The following is a 20,561-nucleotide window of genomic DNA, read 5'->3' as shown; positions in this document are numbered from 1 at the left end:
GATTCCATATATATGTGTTAGCATGCGGTATTTGTTTTTCTCTTTCTGACTTCACTCTGTATGACAGACTCTAGGTCCATCCACCTCACTACAAATAACTCAATTTCATTTCTTTTTATGGCTGGGTGATATTCCATTGTATATATGTGCCACATCTTCTTTATCCATTCATCTGTCAGTGGACACTTAGGTTGCTTCTGTGTCCTGGCTATTGTAAATAGTTTAGCTCATTAGTTTTTAATCTCTACTCTTACATGCTTTTAAAACTATAAAATTTCCTCTGAACTGTAACTGGTACTATGAATTTCATGTGAATTGATTTTTTATTATTTAGTTCTAAATATATTGTGGTTTTTATAATTTTCCTATTGCCCATTGAATTATTGAGACTTTTCCAATTCAAGGAAATTTTTTTGGGGGGTGTTATTACCTCAGTGACATTTATTTCTAATTTTACTACATTATAGTTGGGGGACATTGATTAATAATTTGTATTTCTCTATATTAACAACAAACAACGTGAAAATAAAATTTAAAAGCCAGTACAGTTGATTGATTGTTTTATATTTTGTTTTAAAAGCTAGTAGTACAATTTATAGTAAGATCAGTGAACATCCAGTACCTTGAAATAAACCCAACAAAGCTTACTAAGACCTTTAGTGAAAGCATTACTGAGAGAAATGAAAGAACTCATAAATGGGGAGAGATACGATGTTCATGGATAAGAAGTATCAGTGTTATAAACATGTCAGTTTTCAACGAAGTCCCAATCAAAACCCCAACAGGCTTTGCTTTTTTTTTTTTTTTTTTTTTAAAGAAGAGCACCTTTATTTATTGGATACTTATTCTGTGCCAGTCCTGATGCTATATTCTTGACATATCTAACTCGTTTCGTGCTCCTCACTGCCTTAAGTGGGAAGTACTATTCTTTTTTTTTTTTTTTTTAATAAACCAGTTCTCAGATTTATATGGAAATGCAAAGGGCCTGGAATAGCAAAGGCAGTCTTGAAAAAAAAAGTTGGAAAACTTACACTACCATATATTAAAGCTTATTATAAAGATGCAGTGATTAAAATAGTGGGTGCAAGGCCAGATTGATCAATGCAACAGAATAGTGTCTGAGAGTAGACCTACATATATAAGGTCAATTGATTTACAACAAAAGTGTGTTGGGATTTTGATTGAATGTAGAGGCTAATTAAGAGAGAATTAATACTACTGATCCAATATATTCAAGAGCAAGATTGATTTCTGTGTATATTTGTATTAAAAAAATCCCACTTAGAGTTTTCAGTTACTCTTACTAATGGTATTTTACATTTTTAAGTGTTACATAAGAAAGCTTTTGTCTTTAAAATAAAAAGCTTTTGCCATCAAGTATATTAATTTTAAACCAGCACATTTTATGAATTCATTCTGATATTAAGATTTTAGTTGATTCTCTTGAATTTCCTGGATAAGTCATATATAAATAAATATAATTTCTTTCAAATAATAATTATATCTTGCATTTCATTATCTTATCTAATTGCATTGCCTATCAGTTCAGTTCCCATACAGTCTTAAATAATAATAGTGTTAGTGTGCATCCTTGTCTTAAGTTTGGCTTTAAAAGAAATACTTTCAGTGTTTCACCTTAGTTTTAATACATGTCTTTTTGTTATAAAGTGATACTGATATCATTCTCCTATCTAAAAATACATGTTGTAACATGAACTAGTTTAAGATTTGCATGTGTAGTTTTTAAACCAGCTTTACTGAGAGGAAGTTGTTACAAAATTCACCCTTCAAAAGTGTACAATTCAGTGGGATTTTTTTTGGTAGATTCAGAGTTGTGCTACCATCACCAGTAATTTTAGAACATTTTTATCCCCCCAGAAGGAAACCCTGTACCCAATTAGCAATCACCTCCCACCCCCAGCCCCTGACAGTCTACCTTCTGTCTGTATGGATTTGCCTATTCTTCATGTTTCACATTAATGGAATCCTGTAATATGTGGCTTTTTGATCTGGCTTCTTAGCATAAGGTTTTCAAGGGTCATCTATGTGATAGCATGTACTAAGGTTTCATTCCTATTTATTGTACTTTTTCTAACTGTTAAAAAACATGTCTTTCTCTTCCAATTTGACTAGTTTAAGTAAAAAAAAATAGATGTTGAATCTCAACTTTTCAGCATCTGTTGAGGCACATCAGGATTTTCCTTTTTTGACCTGTTAGTTCGGGCCATTATTTGGTTCCATCCTTGAATTCTAGAATAACCATACTTTGTCAAGGTGTCTGTGTGTGTATGCGCATGCACGTGTGCGCACGCGTGTGTGTCTATATATATATTATATGATGGATCACATTTGCAAAAACTTCACTTTGGATTCATAATTAACCATGTTTGTAGTTTGGTTACATTATTTTTGTTAGGTTTTTTTAAAAACGGTAAATTAGTTTTTTTATTTTAAGTTTTGAATTTTATTTTGTTTTTCTACAGCACGTTCTTATTACTTATCTGTTTTATACATATTAGTGTATATATGTCAATCCCAATCTCCCAATTCATCCCACCAGTACTACCACCCCCCTGCCACTTTCCCCGCTTGGTGTCCATACGTTTGTTTTCTACATCTGTGTGTCTGTTTCTGCCCTGCAAACCGGTTCATCTGTACCATTTTCCTAGGTTCCACATATATGCGTTAATATACGATATTTATTTTTCTCTTTCTGACTTGCTTCACTCTGTATGACAGTCTCTAGATCCATCCACGTTTCTACAAATGACCCAATTTCGTTTCTTTTTATGGCTGGGTAATTTTCCATTGTATATATGTACCACATCTTTGTCCATTCGTCTGTCGATGGGCATTTAGGTTGCTTCCATGACATGGCTATTGTAAATAGTGCTGCAGTGAACATTGGGGTGCATGTGTCTTTTTGAATTATGGTTTTCTCTGGGTATATGCCCAGTAGTGGGATTGCTGGGTCATATGGTAATTCTATTTTTAGTTTTTTAAGGAACCTCCATACTGTTCTCCATAGTGGCTGTATCAATTTACATTCCCACCAACAGTGCAAGAGGGTTCCCTTTTCTCCACACCCTCTCCAGCATTTGTTGTTTGTAGATTTTCTGATGATGCCCATTCTACTTGGTGTGAGATGATACCTCATTTGTAGTTTTGATTTGCATTTCTCTAATAATTAGTGATGTTGAGCAGCTTTTCATGTGCTTCTTGGCCACCTGTATGTCTTCTTTGAAGAAATGTCTACTTAGGTCTTCTGCCCATTTTTGGATTGGGTTGTTTGTTTTTTTAATATTGAGCTGCATGAGCTGTTTATATATTTTGGAGATTAATCCTTTGTCCATTGATTCATTTGCAAATATTTTCTCCCGTTCTGAGGGTTGTCTTTTTGTCTTGTTTGTAGTTTCCTTTGCTTTGCAGAAGCTTTAAAGTTTCATTAGGTCCCATTTGTTTATTTTTATTTCCATTACTCTAGGAGGTGGATCAAAAAAGATCTTGCTGTGATTTATGTCAAAGAGTGTTCTTCCTGTGTTTTCCTCTAAGAGTTTTACAGTGTCCGGTCTTACATTTAGGTCTCTAATCCATTTGGAGTTTTTGTGTATGGTGTTAGGGAGTGGTCTAATTTCATTCTTCTACACGTAGCTGTCCAGTTTTCCCAACTCCACTTATTGAAGAGACTGTCTTTTCTCCATTGTATATCTTTGCCTCCTTTGTCACAGATTAGTTAACCATAGGTGTGTGGGTTTATCTCTGGGCTTTCTATCCTGTTCCATTGATCTATATTTCTGTTTTTGTGCCAGTACAATATTGTCTTGATTACTGTAGCTTTGTAGTATAGTCTGAAGTCACAAGTCTGACTCCTCCAGCTCCGTTTTTTTCCCTCAAGACTGCTTTGGCTATTCGGGGTCTTTTGTGTCTCCATACAGATTTTAAGATTTTTTGTTCTAGTTCTGTTAAAAAATGCCATTGGTAATTTGATAGGGATTGCATTGAATCTGTAGATTGCTTTGGGTAGTATAGTCATTTTCACAAGATTGATTCTTCCAATCCAAGAACATGGTATATCTCTCCATCTGTTTGTATCATCTTTAATTTCATTCATGAGTGTCTTATAGTTTTCTGCATACAGGTCTTTTGTCTACCTAGGTAGGTTTATTCCTAGGTATTTTATTCTTTTTGTTGCAATGGTGAATGGGATTGTTTTCTTAATTGCTCTTTCTGATCTTTCATTGTTAGTGTATAGGAATGCAAGGGATTTCTGTGCATTAATTTTGTATCCTGCAACTTTACCATATTCATTGATTAGCTCTAGTAGTTTTCTGGTAGCATCTTTAGGATTCTCTATGTATAGTATCATGTCATCTGCAAACAGTGACAGTTTTACTTGTTCTTTCCCAATATGTATTCCTTTTTCTTCTCTGATTGCCGTGGCTAGGACTTCCAAAAATATGTTGAATAATAGTGGCGAGAGTGGACATCCTTGTCTTGTTCCTGATCTTAGAGGAAATGCCTTCAGTTTTTCACCATTGGGAATGATGTTTGCTGTGGGTTTGTCGTATATGCCTTTATTATGTTGAGGTAGGTTCCTTCTATGCCCACTTTCTGGAGAGTTTTTTTAATCATAAATGGGTGTTGAATTTTGTCAAAAGCTTTTTCTGCATCTATTGAGATGATCATATGGTTTTTCCTTTTCAATTTGTTAGTATGGTATATCACATTGATTGATTTGCGTATATTGAAGAATCCTTGCATCCCTGGGATAAATCCCACTTGATCATGGTGTATGATCCTTCTAATGTGTTGTTGGATTCTGTTTGCTATTATTTTGTTGAGGATTTTTGCGTCTGTATTCATGAGTGATATTGGTCTGTAATTTTCTTTTTTTGTAGTACCTTTGGTTTTGGTATCAGGGTGATGGTGGCCTCATAGAATGAGTTTGGGAGTGTTCCTTCCTCTGCAATTTTTTGGAAGAGTTTAAGAAGGATGGGTGTTAGCTCTTCTATAAATGTTTGATAGAATTCACCTGTGAAGCCATCTGGTCCTGGACTTTTGTTTGTTGGAAGATTTTTAATCACAGTTTCAATTTCATTACTTGTGATTGGTCTGTTCATATTTTCTATTTCTTCCTGGTTCAGTCTTAGAAGATTATACCTTTCTAAGAACTTGTCCATTTCCTCCAGGTTGTCCATTTTATTGGCATAGAGTTGCTTGTAGTAGTCTCTTAGGATGCTTTGTATTTCTGCAGCGTCTGTTGTAACTTCTCCTTTTTCATTTCTAATTTTATTGATTTGAGTCCTCTCCCTCTTTTTCTTGATGAGTCTGGCTAAAGGTTTATCAATGTTGTTTATCTTCTCCAAGAACAAACTTTTAATTTTATTGATATTTGCTATTGTTTTCTTTGTTTCTATTTCACTTATTTCTGTTCTGATCTTTATGGTTTCTTTCCTTCTACTAATTTTGGGTTTTGTTTTTTCTTCTTTGTCTAGTTCCGTTAGGTGTAAGGTTAGATTGTTTATTTGAGATTTTTCTAGTTTCTTGAGGTAGACTTTTATTGCTATAAACTTCCCTCTTAGAACTGCTTTTGCTGCATCTCATAGGTTTTGGATCATTGTGTTTTCAAAAAATGGTAAATTCGTTTTGTAAAAAGAATTGAGGAGGCTTTCCTCCTGTGTTCAGCTAGCTTTGGGAAAAACCTAGAGCTTTTTGAAAGGGTAACAGACATCTCCCCCCCACCATTTTATGGTGATTGGGTTCTCTATCTCTTATTGAGTTAATGCTTGTAAATTAACATTTCTCTTCAGTGTGCTAGCATAGAATTATAGACTGTTTTCTTACAAGTTTTTTACTTTTCCTGTATCTATGTGTTTTTTTCTTTATTTCAAATTATGTATGTTTGTGCTTCCTCCCAGTTTCCTCCTCCCTTTTAGATTATTATCTAGTAGTAGTTTCCTATGTCCACAAATCCCTGAAAAAAGCAGGCATGGATTTTGTTGGGGCGGGGTGGCGGGGAGTGCGATGTAAATTAGCTGATTCCCTAGCTTTGCTCCAGAGAATGATCATGGGATTAATGCTGCTGATACTCTACCTGGCGCTGATACTCAGTGGAGCATGCCCATTGTTGGTCATGTGAGAAATAGGTGGGGAGGGGAGGGGGGATTAGATGAAGGTAGTCAAAAGGTACAAACTTCCTGTTATAAATAAATACTAGAGATGTAATGTGCAGTATGATGAAGGTAATTAACACTGCTCTATGTTATATATGAAAGTTGTTAAGAGTAAATCTTGAGAGTTCTCATTACAAGGAGAAGAATTTTTTTTCTGTTTCTTTAATGTTGTATCTATATGAGATGATGGATATTCACTAAACCTATTACGGTAGTCATTTCATGGTGTATGTAAGTTAAATCATTATGTTATACATCTTACACTTATAGAATATGGAATGTCAGTTATATCTCAGTAAAACTGGAAAAAAAAGATGAGCAAACAGAGAAAGAAAAAAAGAAGCAGGTCTGCAGGTGTATTGCAAACCAGCCCTTTCATTGTCCAGCCTGTTCTTTTTTGTTTTATGATTAAAGGATTTATTAACTTATAGGTACAAAACATACTGCTAATTGTATTAGCAGAGAATCAGTGTAAAAATGCTCCATAACTTTGCAAATGTCAGTTTAAAAATTTTGTTACAGTTGTTGAAAGGCCTGATATTATATTCTTGCCAGTATTTAAAATGTACAGAGAACATTGTTAGTGTCAGCATTGAGTTTACAGAGCCTAACAGACCCAAAGTGATGTATTTAGGAAGAGCAATAATAGGAAGCATGTGTGTTCATGTAGGTGAGGGAAAGCGTAGGGTATTAGGTTACTATTTTGGTGCATATATATAGAATCTAAAAAAAAAAAAGATTCTGACGAACCTAGGGGCAGGTCAGGAATAAAGACCCAGACGTAGAGAATGGACTTGAGGACACGGGGTGGGGGGAGGGTAAGCTGGGACGAAGTGAGAGAGTAGCATTGACATATATACATTACCAAATGTAAAATAGCTAGCTAGCTGGAAGCAGCTGCATCGCACAGGGAGATCAGCTCAGTGCTGTGTGACCACTTAGTTCTAGTTGTGGCAAGCAGGGCTTCTCATTGTGGTGTCTTCTCTTGTTGCAGAGCACGGGCTCTAGGCGCGCGGGCTTCAGTAGTTGTGACTTATGGGCTCTAGAGCGCAGGCTCAGTATTTGTGGTGGACGGGCTTAGTTGCTCCGCAGAATGTGGGATCTTCCCGGACCAGGGCTCGAACCCGTGTCCCCTGCACTGTCAAGTGGATTCCTAACCACTGCGCCACCAGGGAAGCCCAGAAATTAACCTTTTAAAAATTTCCCCTGACGGTTTTATTTAGTTTAACTCTTCTGTGTATTGTGTAGTTTAAATTAATCTCCATATTATGTCAAAACAGTCTCCATCCTTTGATCACATCAAGTGTTTCACAAAGTCCACTCCAGTATACCTCACCTAAAGGTGGTTATTAGAGGAAATCATGTGAGTAGGATTTCTGTTCAGAGTGTCAGCAAAAGCTGATAAACTAAACTATTTTTTTAAAACTTCAAAAAGAGTGATCCAAGGAGATTTGTTAGACATTATGATATACAGTAGAGTTTTATGTAATGAACATGGATAAATTATTGAGTACATTAAATAGCAGTATTTCATAAAGGAGGCCGTACTACTTTACATAACAAAAACTAGGTAGAAAGCGTATGCACTTCCTGGGACTTCCCTGGTGGCGCAGTGGTTAAGAATCCACCTGCCAATGCAGGGGACACGGGGGTCGAGCCCTGGTCCGGGAAGATCCCACATGCCGCAGAGCAACTAAGCCCGTGAGCCACAGCTACTGAGCCTGCGTGCCACAACTACTGAAGCCCACGTGCCTAGAGCCCATGCTCTGCAACAAGAGAAGCCACTGCAATGAGAAGACCGCGCACCGCAACGAAGAGTAGCCCCCACTCGCCGCAACTAGAGGAAGCCCGCGCGCAGCAACGAAGACCCAATGCAACCAAAAATTAAAAAAAAAAAAGTATATATAAAGAAAAAAAGGGTATGTACTTCCTAACATCAAGCTATAGTCTTAAAGACAAAGGCATTTAAAAAATGTAGTGCTTAGTGTTTGTAGCACATCAATGCAACTAACTTCAGAGGGTGTTTTGGCAACTCTTTAAAAATTTTCTTTACATTTTTTATTTTTAAAGCACTTTGTTGAGGTATGATTGACATATAAAAGCTTTACACATTTAATGTATACATTTGATGAGTTTGGGGATAAGTATACACCTGAGAAATCATCACCACCAGCAAAGCCATAAACATCACCTCACAAAGTTTACTCCCACCCATACTCATCATCGTTGTCTTCTTCTTCCTCTTCTTCCTCTTCCCCTCCTTCTCCATCTTAGTAAGAACACTTAACATAAGATGTACCCTTTTAGCAAAATTTAAGTGTGCAGTACAGTATTGTTAGCTATAGACACTATGCCATATAGAGGATCTCCAGAACTCTGTATCCTTTGAACATTATCTCTCCAACTTCTCTTCCTTTTTAACCCCTGGGAGCTACCATTCTTCTCTCTGCTTCTCTGAGTTTGTTTTAGAGTCCACATACAAGTGAGGTCACGCAGAATGGTTTTTTTTCCTGTATCTGGCTAATTTCACTTAGCATAATGTCCTCTTCCATCCACCTTGTCACAAACGATGGAATTTTAAGGCTGAATAATATCCCACTGTATGTATATATCACATTTTCTTTATCCATTCATCTGTCAATGGACGTTTAGGTATTTTGGCAACTCAATCTGAATGTGAATAGGGGCTTTGGAAAAATAAGACTTTAAGAAGGCTTGTCATTTTAGGTCCAAATATTTTATTTCCTATTTAAAAGCTCTTTAAAAAATTTTTTATAAAATTTGAAGTATAGTTAATTTGCAATGTTGTGTTAGTTTTAGGACCAAATTGTAATAGATTTTGGAAGTTCGAACTCTTAGACTTTAAACAAACAAAACCTTGAAATTACTGATTGGCTCAAATGGTTTTATGGAAAAAACTAATTTGTAACAAAAACTTGGCATTGAATTTTTGAACAAAGTGTACAAAAGTTCCAAGTAGGACAGGGCAAGGAAGGACAGGGCTCTGACATTTACAACAGGAAGCATTTTCTCTTCCTCTTCTTGGCACAGAGGGTGGGCAAGGTTTTTTGAAAATAAAATACTGTATTAGGGAGTAGAATTTTAATTAAAGCTATTAACTTAATCTTATTAATTATATATATCTTTCCTTATTTTTTGAATGTTTGATCTGTCAGGTGTTGATAAGAGTTGTAACTTTTCACTACTATTGATTTTTTTTCAGTTTCTATCATAGTTTTTTTGCTTTTACATATTTCCATGCTGTTTTGACACATACAAATTCATAATGACTTCAAATTCAAGATAGACTAGAGAAGACACACATTTATTTTTACTTCCTTTTGAAATCACATTGAGGAAGAAGTATAAAAATTCAGAGAAAAAAGAAAATCTGAGAGGTATGCCACTTGTAGACCAGAATATGATGAATTTCTGGTTGAATAAAGCAATTGGGAATCAGTTAATGGCAAAGCCCTAGCGAGCTTAGTGAACCTGTGGCCCTATTTGGAAAGTTGGAAGGACCATCCCAAAATTGTCATTCTGTCTTTTCCCCAGTGTCAAAAGTGGGGACATCCTAGGATAAAGAGCAAGCCATGGGCACAGCCAGATTATTAAAGTTATGGAAAGCCAAGCCTTTTACTTATCAGTATAGATGTCTCTAGTGGTTTTCCTCCTGAGCTAATGCCAAAAATTTGGCTCTCTGAATTGCAAATTCATCTATAGGAAATTCCAAAGTGGGTACTGTGGGGAGAAAGTTAAGGGCAGTGCTTTAGGTAGCTTGTGGTATCCTGAGGGATATCAGACCTCCAGTACCTGCAAGATGGGCTACTCATCCACCATAAAGGAAAGCCTGGTTAGTTACATGGTTCCTTTGTCTCCCTTGACCGCATTCTAGACAGGACTCCTTTGGTCAGAACTTAGGTTCATTGCTAGGCAAACAGGAATTCTCACTTGGGCTGAGGAAATACAGCCCAGCTATCAGAATGTAACTCTAGACCTTCATCTACAAATATGAATGGACAACCTGTAAGAACCGTGCTTTTGAGGAAAACCATCAGTCTGAAAGAGAGGCACCAAATTCAACAAACTGAGTAGTGAAACAGCAGAGGAGACAGGTTAATATAGGGTACAGAATAAACTTTAAAATTCTCAGAGATATTTGAGAAGATACAGTATCCACTGAAAAAAAGATTGCTGTGAAAAAGAAACTAAGCTTATTTTGGAATTAAAACATGATCTTTTAAGTAAAAATTCAGTAGATGGAGTGAAGATCAAATTAGCTTAGAAGGAAGAGTTTAGGGATTCTGAGAATATAATAGAAAGACAAAGAAAATACAGGAGAAGAAGTTAAAGCAATATGGAGGCTAGATTTAGGAGTTCTTACATCCTATAATGGAAATCCTAGTAAGAATGAACAGAGAAAATGGAAGCAAGTATTGAAACAGAAGAAAATTTCTTGAGTTCAAGAAGGACTCAAATCTTTTGATTGGAAGATTCCCACTGGGTTCTGGATGTAAGACCACCAGAGCTTGTTAGAGTGGTAGCAGTGAGAATAAAGGGGACATGATGAATTTAAGAGTGGATGACTGTGAGACATTGAAGGGCAGAATTGGTAAGAGAAGTGAAATAGCATTCCAGATTTGAAAATTAGATATCTGAAGCAATGATAGCTGCATTTCCCACATTGAACAATGTGGGAAAAAATTCATAGCTTAAGAGGGAAGATATTAATCAGGCTTTAAGTGTAAATTTTCACCAGTTCCAGTTTCCTTCTAAGAAAAATTCTGTTACAGGTGGATCTGCTTTTGTTTCTGTTTCCTGTAGCTTGAGCAATTCCATCTAATCTGTATGATACAGTTTGGTTTTCTGAGCATGGCTTAAGGAGAGGAACTAGAGTCAAGTCATAAAATTAAAAGGCATGGAGTTTTGGGAAGACCAAAAGCAGACAAATGATTCTTGTATGCTTATGACAAAAAGCAAAGTGAAAATATAAGCCACCTTCCCCGAGAGGGAGATCGTGAAAGTGTCTAGGCATCAAAAGATATATTATCAGCAAGGTGGTTTGTGACCACCTAGAGGGGTGGGATAGGGAGGGTGGGAGGGAGGGAGACGCAAGAGGGAAGAGATATGGGAACATACGTATATGTATAACTGATTCACTTTGTTATAAAGCAGAAACTAACACACCATTGTAAAGCAATTATACTCCAATAAAGATGTTAAAAAAATTATATTCATTATCCCAGATTTAAGACAGATAAAATGCCACTGCTGTAGCTATTAACTTGGCATGGTATTTTTATTGCTTTATTTTGAAGAATTGAAGACAATTATTGTGAATTTTCTGAGTTTCTCTCAAACCGATATTTCCCTTAAAATGGTACGTTTTTCTGTTGTGAATTCTTCCATAGCATTTTTAGGATCATGACTCCTGCATCTGGGAAGGGAATATATTACGGAGCTTAAGGTGAGAGTGACGTCCCAGAAGTATTTTGGGGGCATTTGATAATCAGACTGAACATTAGTATGTGTTCGCCCACAGCGTTAGGTTCTTGGTTCTCTGAATGGTTCTGCTTATTTGTATTCAGATTCAACTGTTCTCTGGGCTTGGTTCTTGCAGCAGAGGTAGGGGCACTTTGCATTACATCATCAGCTTGCGCTCCCCACCCTTACTTTATGACGGTCCTGAGAACTTTCCTGAGTAGGTTCTATCCTAAGAACATTGGTTTCATTCTGGTTGTGAGAGAGATTTACTTCTAACCCCACAGGGATTACAAAGTTGAAGTATAGTCATCTCTGCTTAGAAGTTCAAAACATGTTTTTTTCTGATTTGAGTTTTTATAATGACAAAATAGAAGGAAAAATAACCAGTCAAAACTGTTTGTTGAACAACTATTGCTTACCTGAGTCAAAATAAGATGAGTGGACACCCTCCATTTGGGCCAGAATATCTGTTAGGAAATGGGTATGATGTGAAATGTTGGGAAATAAGTGTGTTATGGTAGCTTGGGTTAATATTTTAGAGCACCCTGAATTTTGGGGAACTGCTGAAGCTTTCTGAGCAGGGGAGTGCCATGATCAAAGCAGTACTTCCGAGGATTAGTCTGCCCACAGATTGCAGCAATGCCCTGGCATTTGGCACCAGCCCTTAGTTGTAGGTTCCTGGTCATTTGTTGTGGGAGTGGCAGAAAGCGAAAGGCCAGTTGAGAGGCTATTTTTGTTCCCTGGGGATCAGGAAATATGAAGCTGAGAGTGAATGGTGACAGTGGGAGTAAAAAGGGACAGATTCCTGGGAAGCTGTGGAGAAGGGAGGGACAGTCTGACAACCTGAAGGAATATAAGCAGGGAAGAAGGAAAAGGCCTTAGTGGTCATGTCAGGAGAAAGCAAGGTTTTTTCCTGATGAAAATGTTCAGCATGGGACTTCTCTGGTTGTACAGTGGTTAAGAATCTGCCTGCCAATGCAGGGGACATGGGTTCGATCCCTGGTACGGAAAGATCCCGTATGCCGTGGAGCGACTAAGCACGTGCGCTACAACTGTTGAGCCTGCGCTCTACAGCCCTCGAACCACAACTACTGAGCCCACGGGCCACAGCGCTGAGCCCAGGCGCTGCAACTACTGAAGCCCCTGTGCTCTAGGGCCCGCGTGCAGCAGCTACTGAGCCCATGTGCTGCAACTGTTGAAGCCTGGGCGCCTAGAGACCGTGCTCCACAACAAGAGAAGCCACTGCAATGAGAAGCCCGCGCACCGCAATGAAGAGTAGCCCCCACTCGCCACAACTAGAGAAAGCCTGTGCACAGCAACGAAGACCCAACGCAGCACCCACTGCCAAAAAAAAAAAAAAAAAAGATGTTCAGCAGACAGTCTGGTGGAAGTGCTAGGTCCTACCCTGAGTATGTGGATTTGGGGAATCATCTTTGTGTAAATGCTAGTTGAAACCCTGGAATAAAGAAAAAGAAGAGAAGAGGGCTGAGTGTCCCACCCTGGGCAGGGTTGCAGTAGTGGGAGAGGAGCAGCAGAGTAAACAGCAGTTGGGAAGATGGGAAGAGGAATAGGATGTCACTTAAACTGAGGTAGGAGAGAATTTCAAAATCGAGGGGATTATCCATCAAACTCGTAGAAAAGCTGAGAAAAGGAGTTATTGTACAGGTGGAGAATTCTTAGAGTTGATGGGTTTGGGTTTATGTAGGGAAATTGGGGAGAGGAGCCTTAAATACCTTAAGGAACCCCATTTATTGCCTTCTAAATTGGCTTGATTTCATGTATACTATGCCATTATGCTTAGAAAATTAGCTTATGTTTATCATTTTGTAATTACATTTTTAAAAGGGGAGAAAGAGTTATGGCTATAGGTGATTTTGATGGGGACAGAGCAGTGACAGCTTATTCAGAGCATGTACATTTTCCATTTTTTATAGTTGAAATTTTTTTTGTTTTTTGGTCCTTTTGTTTGAAGCACTTTGAGTAAATAACGTCAAACATGCTCTTTCCTGAAAATGAATAGAATATGTCTCAGAGTTGACAAGCTGAAAATCTGTTTTTTATATTAACATTAATTAAATGAGTTTCTCATGGATATTTCATTAAGGAGTATATATATGTATATAAATGCAAGTTTGGCATCTGAAAATAAGACATAAATAATCATAATTTACAGCCAACAAGTAGAGTCAGGGAAAAAAGATAAAGTGCTATAGAAGTTCAGAGGGGGGAGAGATTATTTTCAGCTTTTTCTTCTTGTGTGTGGGGGGAAGGGGACTTGGGGGAAGATCCAAGCAGAGATGATAGGGGAAAGGTGTTCTGGGTAGAAGAAACCCTGAGGCAAATATAGAGTTTGGGTGTTATGTGGACATGGGGCATTTTTGACATGGGGCATTTTTGTTTGGTTGAAGTGTGTTCATATGGTGGTCGGGCGAGGTGCTTGAAGGAGAGTTAGGGAAGATAATGAGAGAAAGATAGTTTGCAGCTGGAACTTAGAAGATGGCAGGAGTTTCAACTTTATTTGCAGGCAGCAGGGAGCCATTAAACATTTTTTGAACAGAGGCCTGATATCACCTGGCTGATGCTTTAGAAAAATGATTCTTGTTGTTGTTATTTGAAATTTTAGTAAGCAGCATGCGGCACTTATATCATCAGCAAAAAATGATAAAAGTAAAAGAAAGATGCATCTAATAGAACCATTTAGGTTGAATTAGAAAGTGAGAAAGTAGAGATAAGGAAACCAGTGAGGGAGGAGGTTTATGTAATATTTGCAACATGAGTAAGCCCTGATCCCTGATGTGTGCTCTTTGAAGCAATGATTAGTACTAAGTAGTATATTATTTGATTGGGTTTTTTTGTTGTAAGTTTTTGGCTTAAGTAGAAAAGGAATCAGTAAGGTCATTGGGGTGGCTTGCAAAAAACTCAAGGTAGACTGTAGCTGGACCTCAGAAAGGTCTAGAACCAGGAGCTAAAAAGTTATTATTGGTAAGCCTCCCTTCCCTGCTCCCTCTCCTCTATTTCTCAGGGCATTCACTGGATTCTTCTTCTTCTTCTTCTTCTTATTTTTTTTTGCGGTATGCGGGGCTCTCACTGTTGTGGCCTCTCCCGTTGCGGAGCACAGGCTCCGGACGCGCAGGCTCAGCGGCCATGGCTCACGGGCCCAGCCGCTCCGCGGCATGTGGGATCTTCCCGGACCGGGGCAGGAACCCCTGTCCCCTGCATCGGCAGGCGGACTCTCAACCACTGCGCCACCAGGGAAGCCCTCTTTTTATTATTTACTTGTAAACTTTATCTCACTAGTCTAAGCTGAAGTTGGAAAATGGCCTTCCTCACCTCGTATGTTCCAGCCGCCAGGAGAGGAGAGGGGAGAGACAGAGACAGAGAAAGATAGACTGAGTGACCTTTGCTCATGGTTTCGATTCTCGGGGATAGGACTTTGATTTTATTGTGCTCAAAGATGAACTTATTTTTACCGTTTTATGCCAATCAACTATGGCCAGGAGAGTATAAATACACTGCAGGAATTTACTTCTCTAGATTGGGGGATTAGTTTTTTGTATTTTTGTGTGTGTGTGTGGCTTAGTTATTTATTAAAAAAAAATTTTTTTTTTTTTTGGCTGCACCGGGGCTTCGTTGCTGCGTACGGGCTTTCTCTAGTTGTGGTGAGTGGGGGCTACTCTTTGTTGCTGTGCGTGGACTTCTCATTGTAGTGGCTTCTGTTGTTGCGGAGCACGGGCTCTAGGTGCATGGGATTCAGTAGTTGTGGCATGCGGCCCCAGTAGTTGTGGCCCACGGGCTCTAGAGCGTAGGCTCAGTAGTTGTGGCACACGGGCTTAGTTGGTTTGCGGCATGTGGGATCTTCCCGGACCAGGACTTGAACCTGTGTCCCCTGCATTGGCAGGCAGATTCTTAACCACTGCGCCACCAGGGAAGCCCGATTGGGGGATTAGTTAAGAGGTCATTGTAAGTTAGGCAGAAATCCCAAAGGGTGTTTACTGTAATTATGCACTTCGAATCTTTAACCGTTGTTTAACGTATTGGTTGAAAAACAGCAAACTACATTAAATTCAGAGAAGTAATATGAAAATTGTGCAGGAATTTCCTCCCGATAAGCTACGGAGTATAAATTGAACCTTAATAAAGCCGGTTACCCTTGTGGGAGTGAGGAGTATACAGAGTGAGAGGAGACCAGAGTGCTGGGGTGCTGGAAATGTTCTCTGGCTTGATCTGGGTAGAGTAGTGATTACACAGATTTATGCATGTGTCAGAATGCATCAAGACGTTTGCAGTGTGTATGTATGTACGTATGTATGTATGATGTATGTAAGCAGTATCTCAAAAAGTCGAGGCAAAGCTGACTTATTTGATTTATCCACCTTTCCTTGTCATATAGATGCCCATGTATCATTATGTTTTTGGCAATTTAATTTTAACTTTTCCCTTTTATTTCAGATAGACACATTTTTGATAGATGTTCATCTGTCACATAATTTTTGGTGTTTCAGAAATGTAAATAGTATGATGACATTTTTTAATACATATATTAAAAAAAGTAATACTTGGTTTACTTTTTCGCCTAATTTAGGAGCTGTGACTGATGAGAATTAAAGGCCATGGATGAAGATGGACTTGAATTACAACCACAAGAGCCAAACTCATATTTTGATGCAACAGGTATAACTACTGGGGTTGTTCCACTTCCCACCTACCAGATTTGGAGTTGGTTGTCAAGTGGAAAAATTGCTAGACGCTGTCATTGATATTTACACTTAGGTATCTTGTTATCCTATCAAGCTTACAGATGTTAAAGTGAGTATATTATTATTCCCCTCCTTAAAATTTGGCTCCCTCATAACCAACACTCATATTCTTGTCAGTAACAGCAACATTATCAAAACCTTAGTGTTTACTTCAGTCCTGTTAAAGTTCTCCCTTCGAAAATATTCCTTGCTTACATCTCTTCATTCTACTTTCTTCCACATAGACCATTACCCGGCAGGTAAAGTATAAACCTAAGGCCCTCCATGTTCTGACCCCATCCTACTTTTAAAATCCTCTCTCTCGCAAGTTAGCAAAAGGAGTCTTACCTCACTCCCCAAACTGTACAAGGAGAATTAAATTTATGAAGTTCTAAAAATGGGAAAAAAGTATTCACAATTTTGGATTACTCATGGTTCCAGTTATATAACATAATGAAGTGATTATGCTAGGTTTTGTAATATAAAATGGTTTTGTATCACACTAATTAGCTACCCTTATAAATAAAACGTTAATGAGTTTTCCATTGGACTTGAAATGACTGTATTGCACTAAAGAAATAGCAATTAACTTTATCAGGAAATTAAATATTAGCGATTTTTAATTTTAACTCTTCTTTAATCTCTAAGTCTATTGGGGGTTTATGTATTTTTCTTAACAATTTGGGATAGTCTTTTGACTCACATTTGGTAATTTCAGCTTGATAATGATAAATGCAAAGTTTTGATTCTTTCTTCTTTAGAACATGAAGTATAATTAATGTGCTTGAAAGAGAGACTAAACTCTTTGGAGAAAAAAGCACACCATTTACTAGCTTAATGTTGCCACAAGCAAGCCTGGATCCTGGGCTAAGGGGTAGATTGAAGGGCTGTTGCATTTTAGCCCTGATTGTTAACACTTATGGTGTTTGTTTATCTTTGAGCAAGTCACTTAATCTGCCAGGGCCTCCATTTTCATGTGTCCTAATAATTATGAAACCTTTCATTACAGTTTTTCAGAACACTTCCCATATATTCCCATTTGATCATCACAGCAGTCCTGTGAGGTATGCATGGCAGATACTACTGTCCTCATTTCACTGATGAGGAAACCGAAACTCAGAGGTTAAATGACTTGCCCAAGGTCACAAAACTAATAAGTGTCCAAATCCTGCTCTCTGATTTAGATTTTTCTAACCAGTACTCTTGCCACTAAATACTTTCATCTTCATGTCTGCAAAATGGAGATTACAGTGATCTATTGCTTGGTGTTAATATTGAGAATATTGAAAACAGTATAAAGCATTTTGTAGAAGTTCTGTGGGAATTAAAGCAAGCACTCTCTATTATTTCTAGGTGTAAATAAAATGGATATTAACTGGCTTTAAGATTTCTTACATTTTTAAAGGTTCTTTGGCCCTTGTTGATTATTTGTGTTTGTTTAAAAAAAAAAAAGCCATGTGTCTCTCTGAGGGCCTGGCCATTGACACAGAGTCATTGAGTTAGGCAGCTGCTTGGACTCAGCCTGGTCTGAGTCACATCCAGAAGCACTAATCGACTGAATAGCTTTTTAGGTAAGACTTTTATAAAATATTGTTTGCTTTTCTCTGGATCAGGAGCCAAGGTACCAGATTTGTTTTATTTTATCTTGCATTATGTTTTTGGCAAGGATATCTGATTTCGATTCTCATTTGTGGCATTTATTCAGAGTAGTATTTACTGAGCACCATAACCTGTGCAAACTGTGTGATCTTGGTGAAGTCATTTAATCTCACTGGGCTTCAATTGATTCATCCCTCTACCTTCACTTGTTAACTGCAGAGTGGACTAGAGTAGGGTTTCTTATGTTCTGAGGAAGTGCCAGGGGGATTGGCATATGGGGGGATGGGAGGAAGCTGAATGGAGGCGGACTACCCTGGTGAGGTTGGGGCAGGCCCCACTCCAACTAACCTCACCTTCCATTGCTCCAGAGCAACTGCACTTTTATTCATTTTATCTGTCTACAGAGGCTCCTTAACCAGTTGTCTTTCTCTTTAACTGTGGCCTTCTAGCCCTCTTTTTATTTATGGCCCGATTCTTTTTATATTCTAGATTTGGAGGATAGTTTCTGAATTTCCATAATCATAAATGGAGGATATTGGTGGGATATTGTTCTAGAACAAAGGAGGAGAAAGGGGAAATGAAGGGAAGTAAAAGAAAACATGGGAGAGATGGACAGGAGAAAAAAATATGAGTTGAAAGAGAGATGGAGCAAGAAGGGAAAGAAGTGAAAAACATATAATGAAGGAAAATGGTATATTTGCCACCTGAAGTTGCTTTACTTATTAATTTTTATAATCATCCCTTAAGTACCTATGCATATGGGTTTAGTTTTAGTCAGCCTAGAATATTACTTTCATGAATATATTTTTGTGTGTGTGACTGCCTCATTTACTTTGTTTTTCTTTTATTTCCTTACCTGTTAATTGATTTGGGATGAGTATAAAAGTTCTTGTATTAAGAATTTCTATTTCTGATATGATTCAAAAATAGATTATCTCTATTTCTTTAATCTATCTTAATGTTTGAGACAACTGAGGAGCTAGTTTGTTTTCCTGGTAGAAATTAAGTAACATTTATATTAATTGAGGTACTCATGCATGTCTACCTGAAATTTTTGATTTTAATTTTTTTTTTTAAGGAGCTGATGCTACACACATGGATGGTGATCAAATTGTTGTGGAAGTACAAGAAACTGTTTTTGTTTCAGATGTTGTGGATTCAGACATAACTGTGCATAACTTTGTTCCTGATGACCCAGACTCAGTTGTAATCCAAGATGTTATCGAGGACGTTGTTATAGAAGATGTTCAATGTCCAGATATCATGGAAGAAGCAGATGTATCTGAAACGGTCATCATTCCTGAGCAAGTGCTGGACTCAGATGTAACCGAAGAAGTTTCTTTAGCACATTGCACAGTCCCAGATGATGTTTTAGCTTCTGATATTACTTCAGCCTCAATGTCTATGCCAGAACACGTCTTGACGAGTGAATCCATACATGTGTCTGATGTTGGACATGTTGAACACATTGTTCATGATAGTGTCGTAGAGGCAGAGATCGTCACTGATCCTCTGACAGCTGACGTAGTGTCAGAAGAAGTATTGGTAGCAGATTGTGCCTCTGAAGCAGTCATAGATGCCAATGGGATTCCTGTGGACCAGCAAGATGATGACAAAAGCAACTGTGAGGACTACCTTATGATTTCTTGTAAGTCTTGGGGTACAGTGGTTGTCAAAGGTGTTTTTGAAGGCTGTCTAACTTATATCAGGGGTGAAATTTTCTTGACTTCTATAAAATTAAATCTCATGGACCTTCCTTCATTGTTGTTTCAGTTTGGAGCCTGTAAGATAACTCAAAATTAAGAAAAGTGGAATGGTACAGAGTAGAATCATTTCTCTGTAAGGACACAGTAGAAAGATGAGATTTCTTCAGTCTAGAGATCAGAGATTGAAAGGACTAGAACTGAACTTTGTGAAATCATGAAGGATGTGATTAGGCTGTTACCAGCCTTCATTAGAATTAGGAACCCTCTTGAAACTTAAAAGGAGTTCAACTTAGAGAAAAATATATACCCAAACTACGTATATTCTTGTATATGGATGTACAGTACTACTTATGTAATACTATGTACTATGTAAAATGCTCTTTATGTAACAGATAGCATGGAAAAGAGCTCTGGCATAGTATTTAAACAAATATTCCAAAACATGATTTCAAGTATGATGGACTCATACTAGGTTATTGAAGAAAAGTAAGGTGTTTTGGAACACACCTCTCTAACATCTGGGAGAACAGCTATGTCTTCTTACAATGTATTTCTTGGTACCACTTTCAGAGATCCTGAGGATCCTAACCCTCAGTTGGATAGACCACAGTTCTGACCCAGTATGGAAATTCTGATTATGCCTTTAGGAACTAAACTTCAGACAAATAAAGACTCACAGGCTATTTGCTTATATAAATGCACGAGACCATTTGCTTTGCTTAAATACCTGTTATAAAACAGGAATTTAATATAAAATATTGGAGTCCACCAGCATTTTAGGAAATACCTTTTTTTTTTTTTTGCGGTACGCGAGCCTCTCACTGTTGTGGCCTCTCCTGTTGCGGAGCACAAGGCTCCGGACG

General features: G+C 37.8%; 1 protein-coding gene across 5 annotated transcripts in view; it reads left to right on the top strand.

Annotated features, from left to right (window-relative positions):
* The window catches only part of ZFX (zinc finger protein X-linked), a 57,512-nt gene that overhangs the window by 11,725 nt on the left and 25,226 nt on the right, over positions 1–20,561 (top strand). For 4 of the 5 annotated variants that reach the window (XM_027096733.1, XM_027096737.1, XM_027096734.1 and 1 more), the window contains exons 2-3: positions 16,240–16,328; positions 19,071–19,640. In XM_027096733.1, coding sequence (XP_026952534.1) covers positions 16,268–16,328; positions 19,071–19,640 — 631 coding nt within the window. In that variant the 5' untranslated portion in view covers positions 16,240–16,267. Of the gene's footprint in view, positions 1–16,239; positions 16,329–17,402; positions 17,458–19,070; positions 19,641–20,561 lie in introns of those variants that run through there. The other variant, XM_027096736.1, reaches the window with a different exon arrangement.

Source organism: Aethalodelphis obliquidens, unplaced genomic scaffold (assembly GCF_003676395.1).
Source record: "Aethalodelphis obliquidens isolate GAN/ISIS:26980383/991018 unplaced genomic scaffold, ASM367639v1 scaffold107, whole genome shotgun sequence".
In the NCBI taxonomy this organism is placed as follows: Eukaryota; Metazoa; Chordata; class Mammalia; order Artiodactyla; family Delphinidae; genus Aethalodelphis; species Aethalodelphis obliquidens.
The sequence above is the reverse complement of the archived record's forward strand: the minus strand, read 5'-3'. Positions and strand labels throughout refer to the sequence as shown.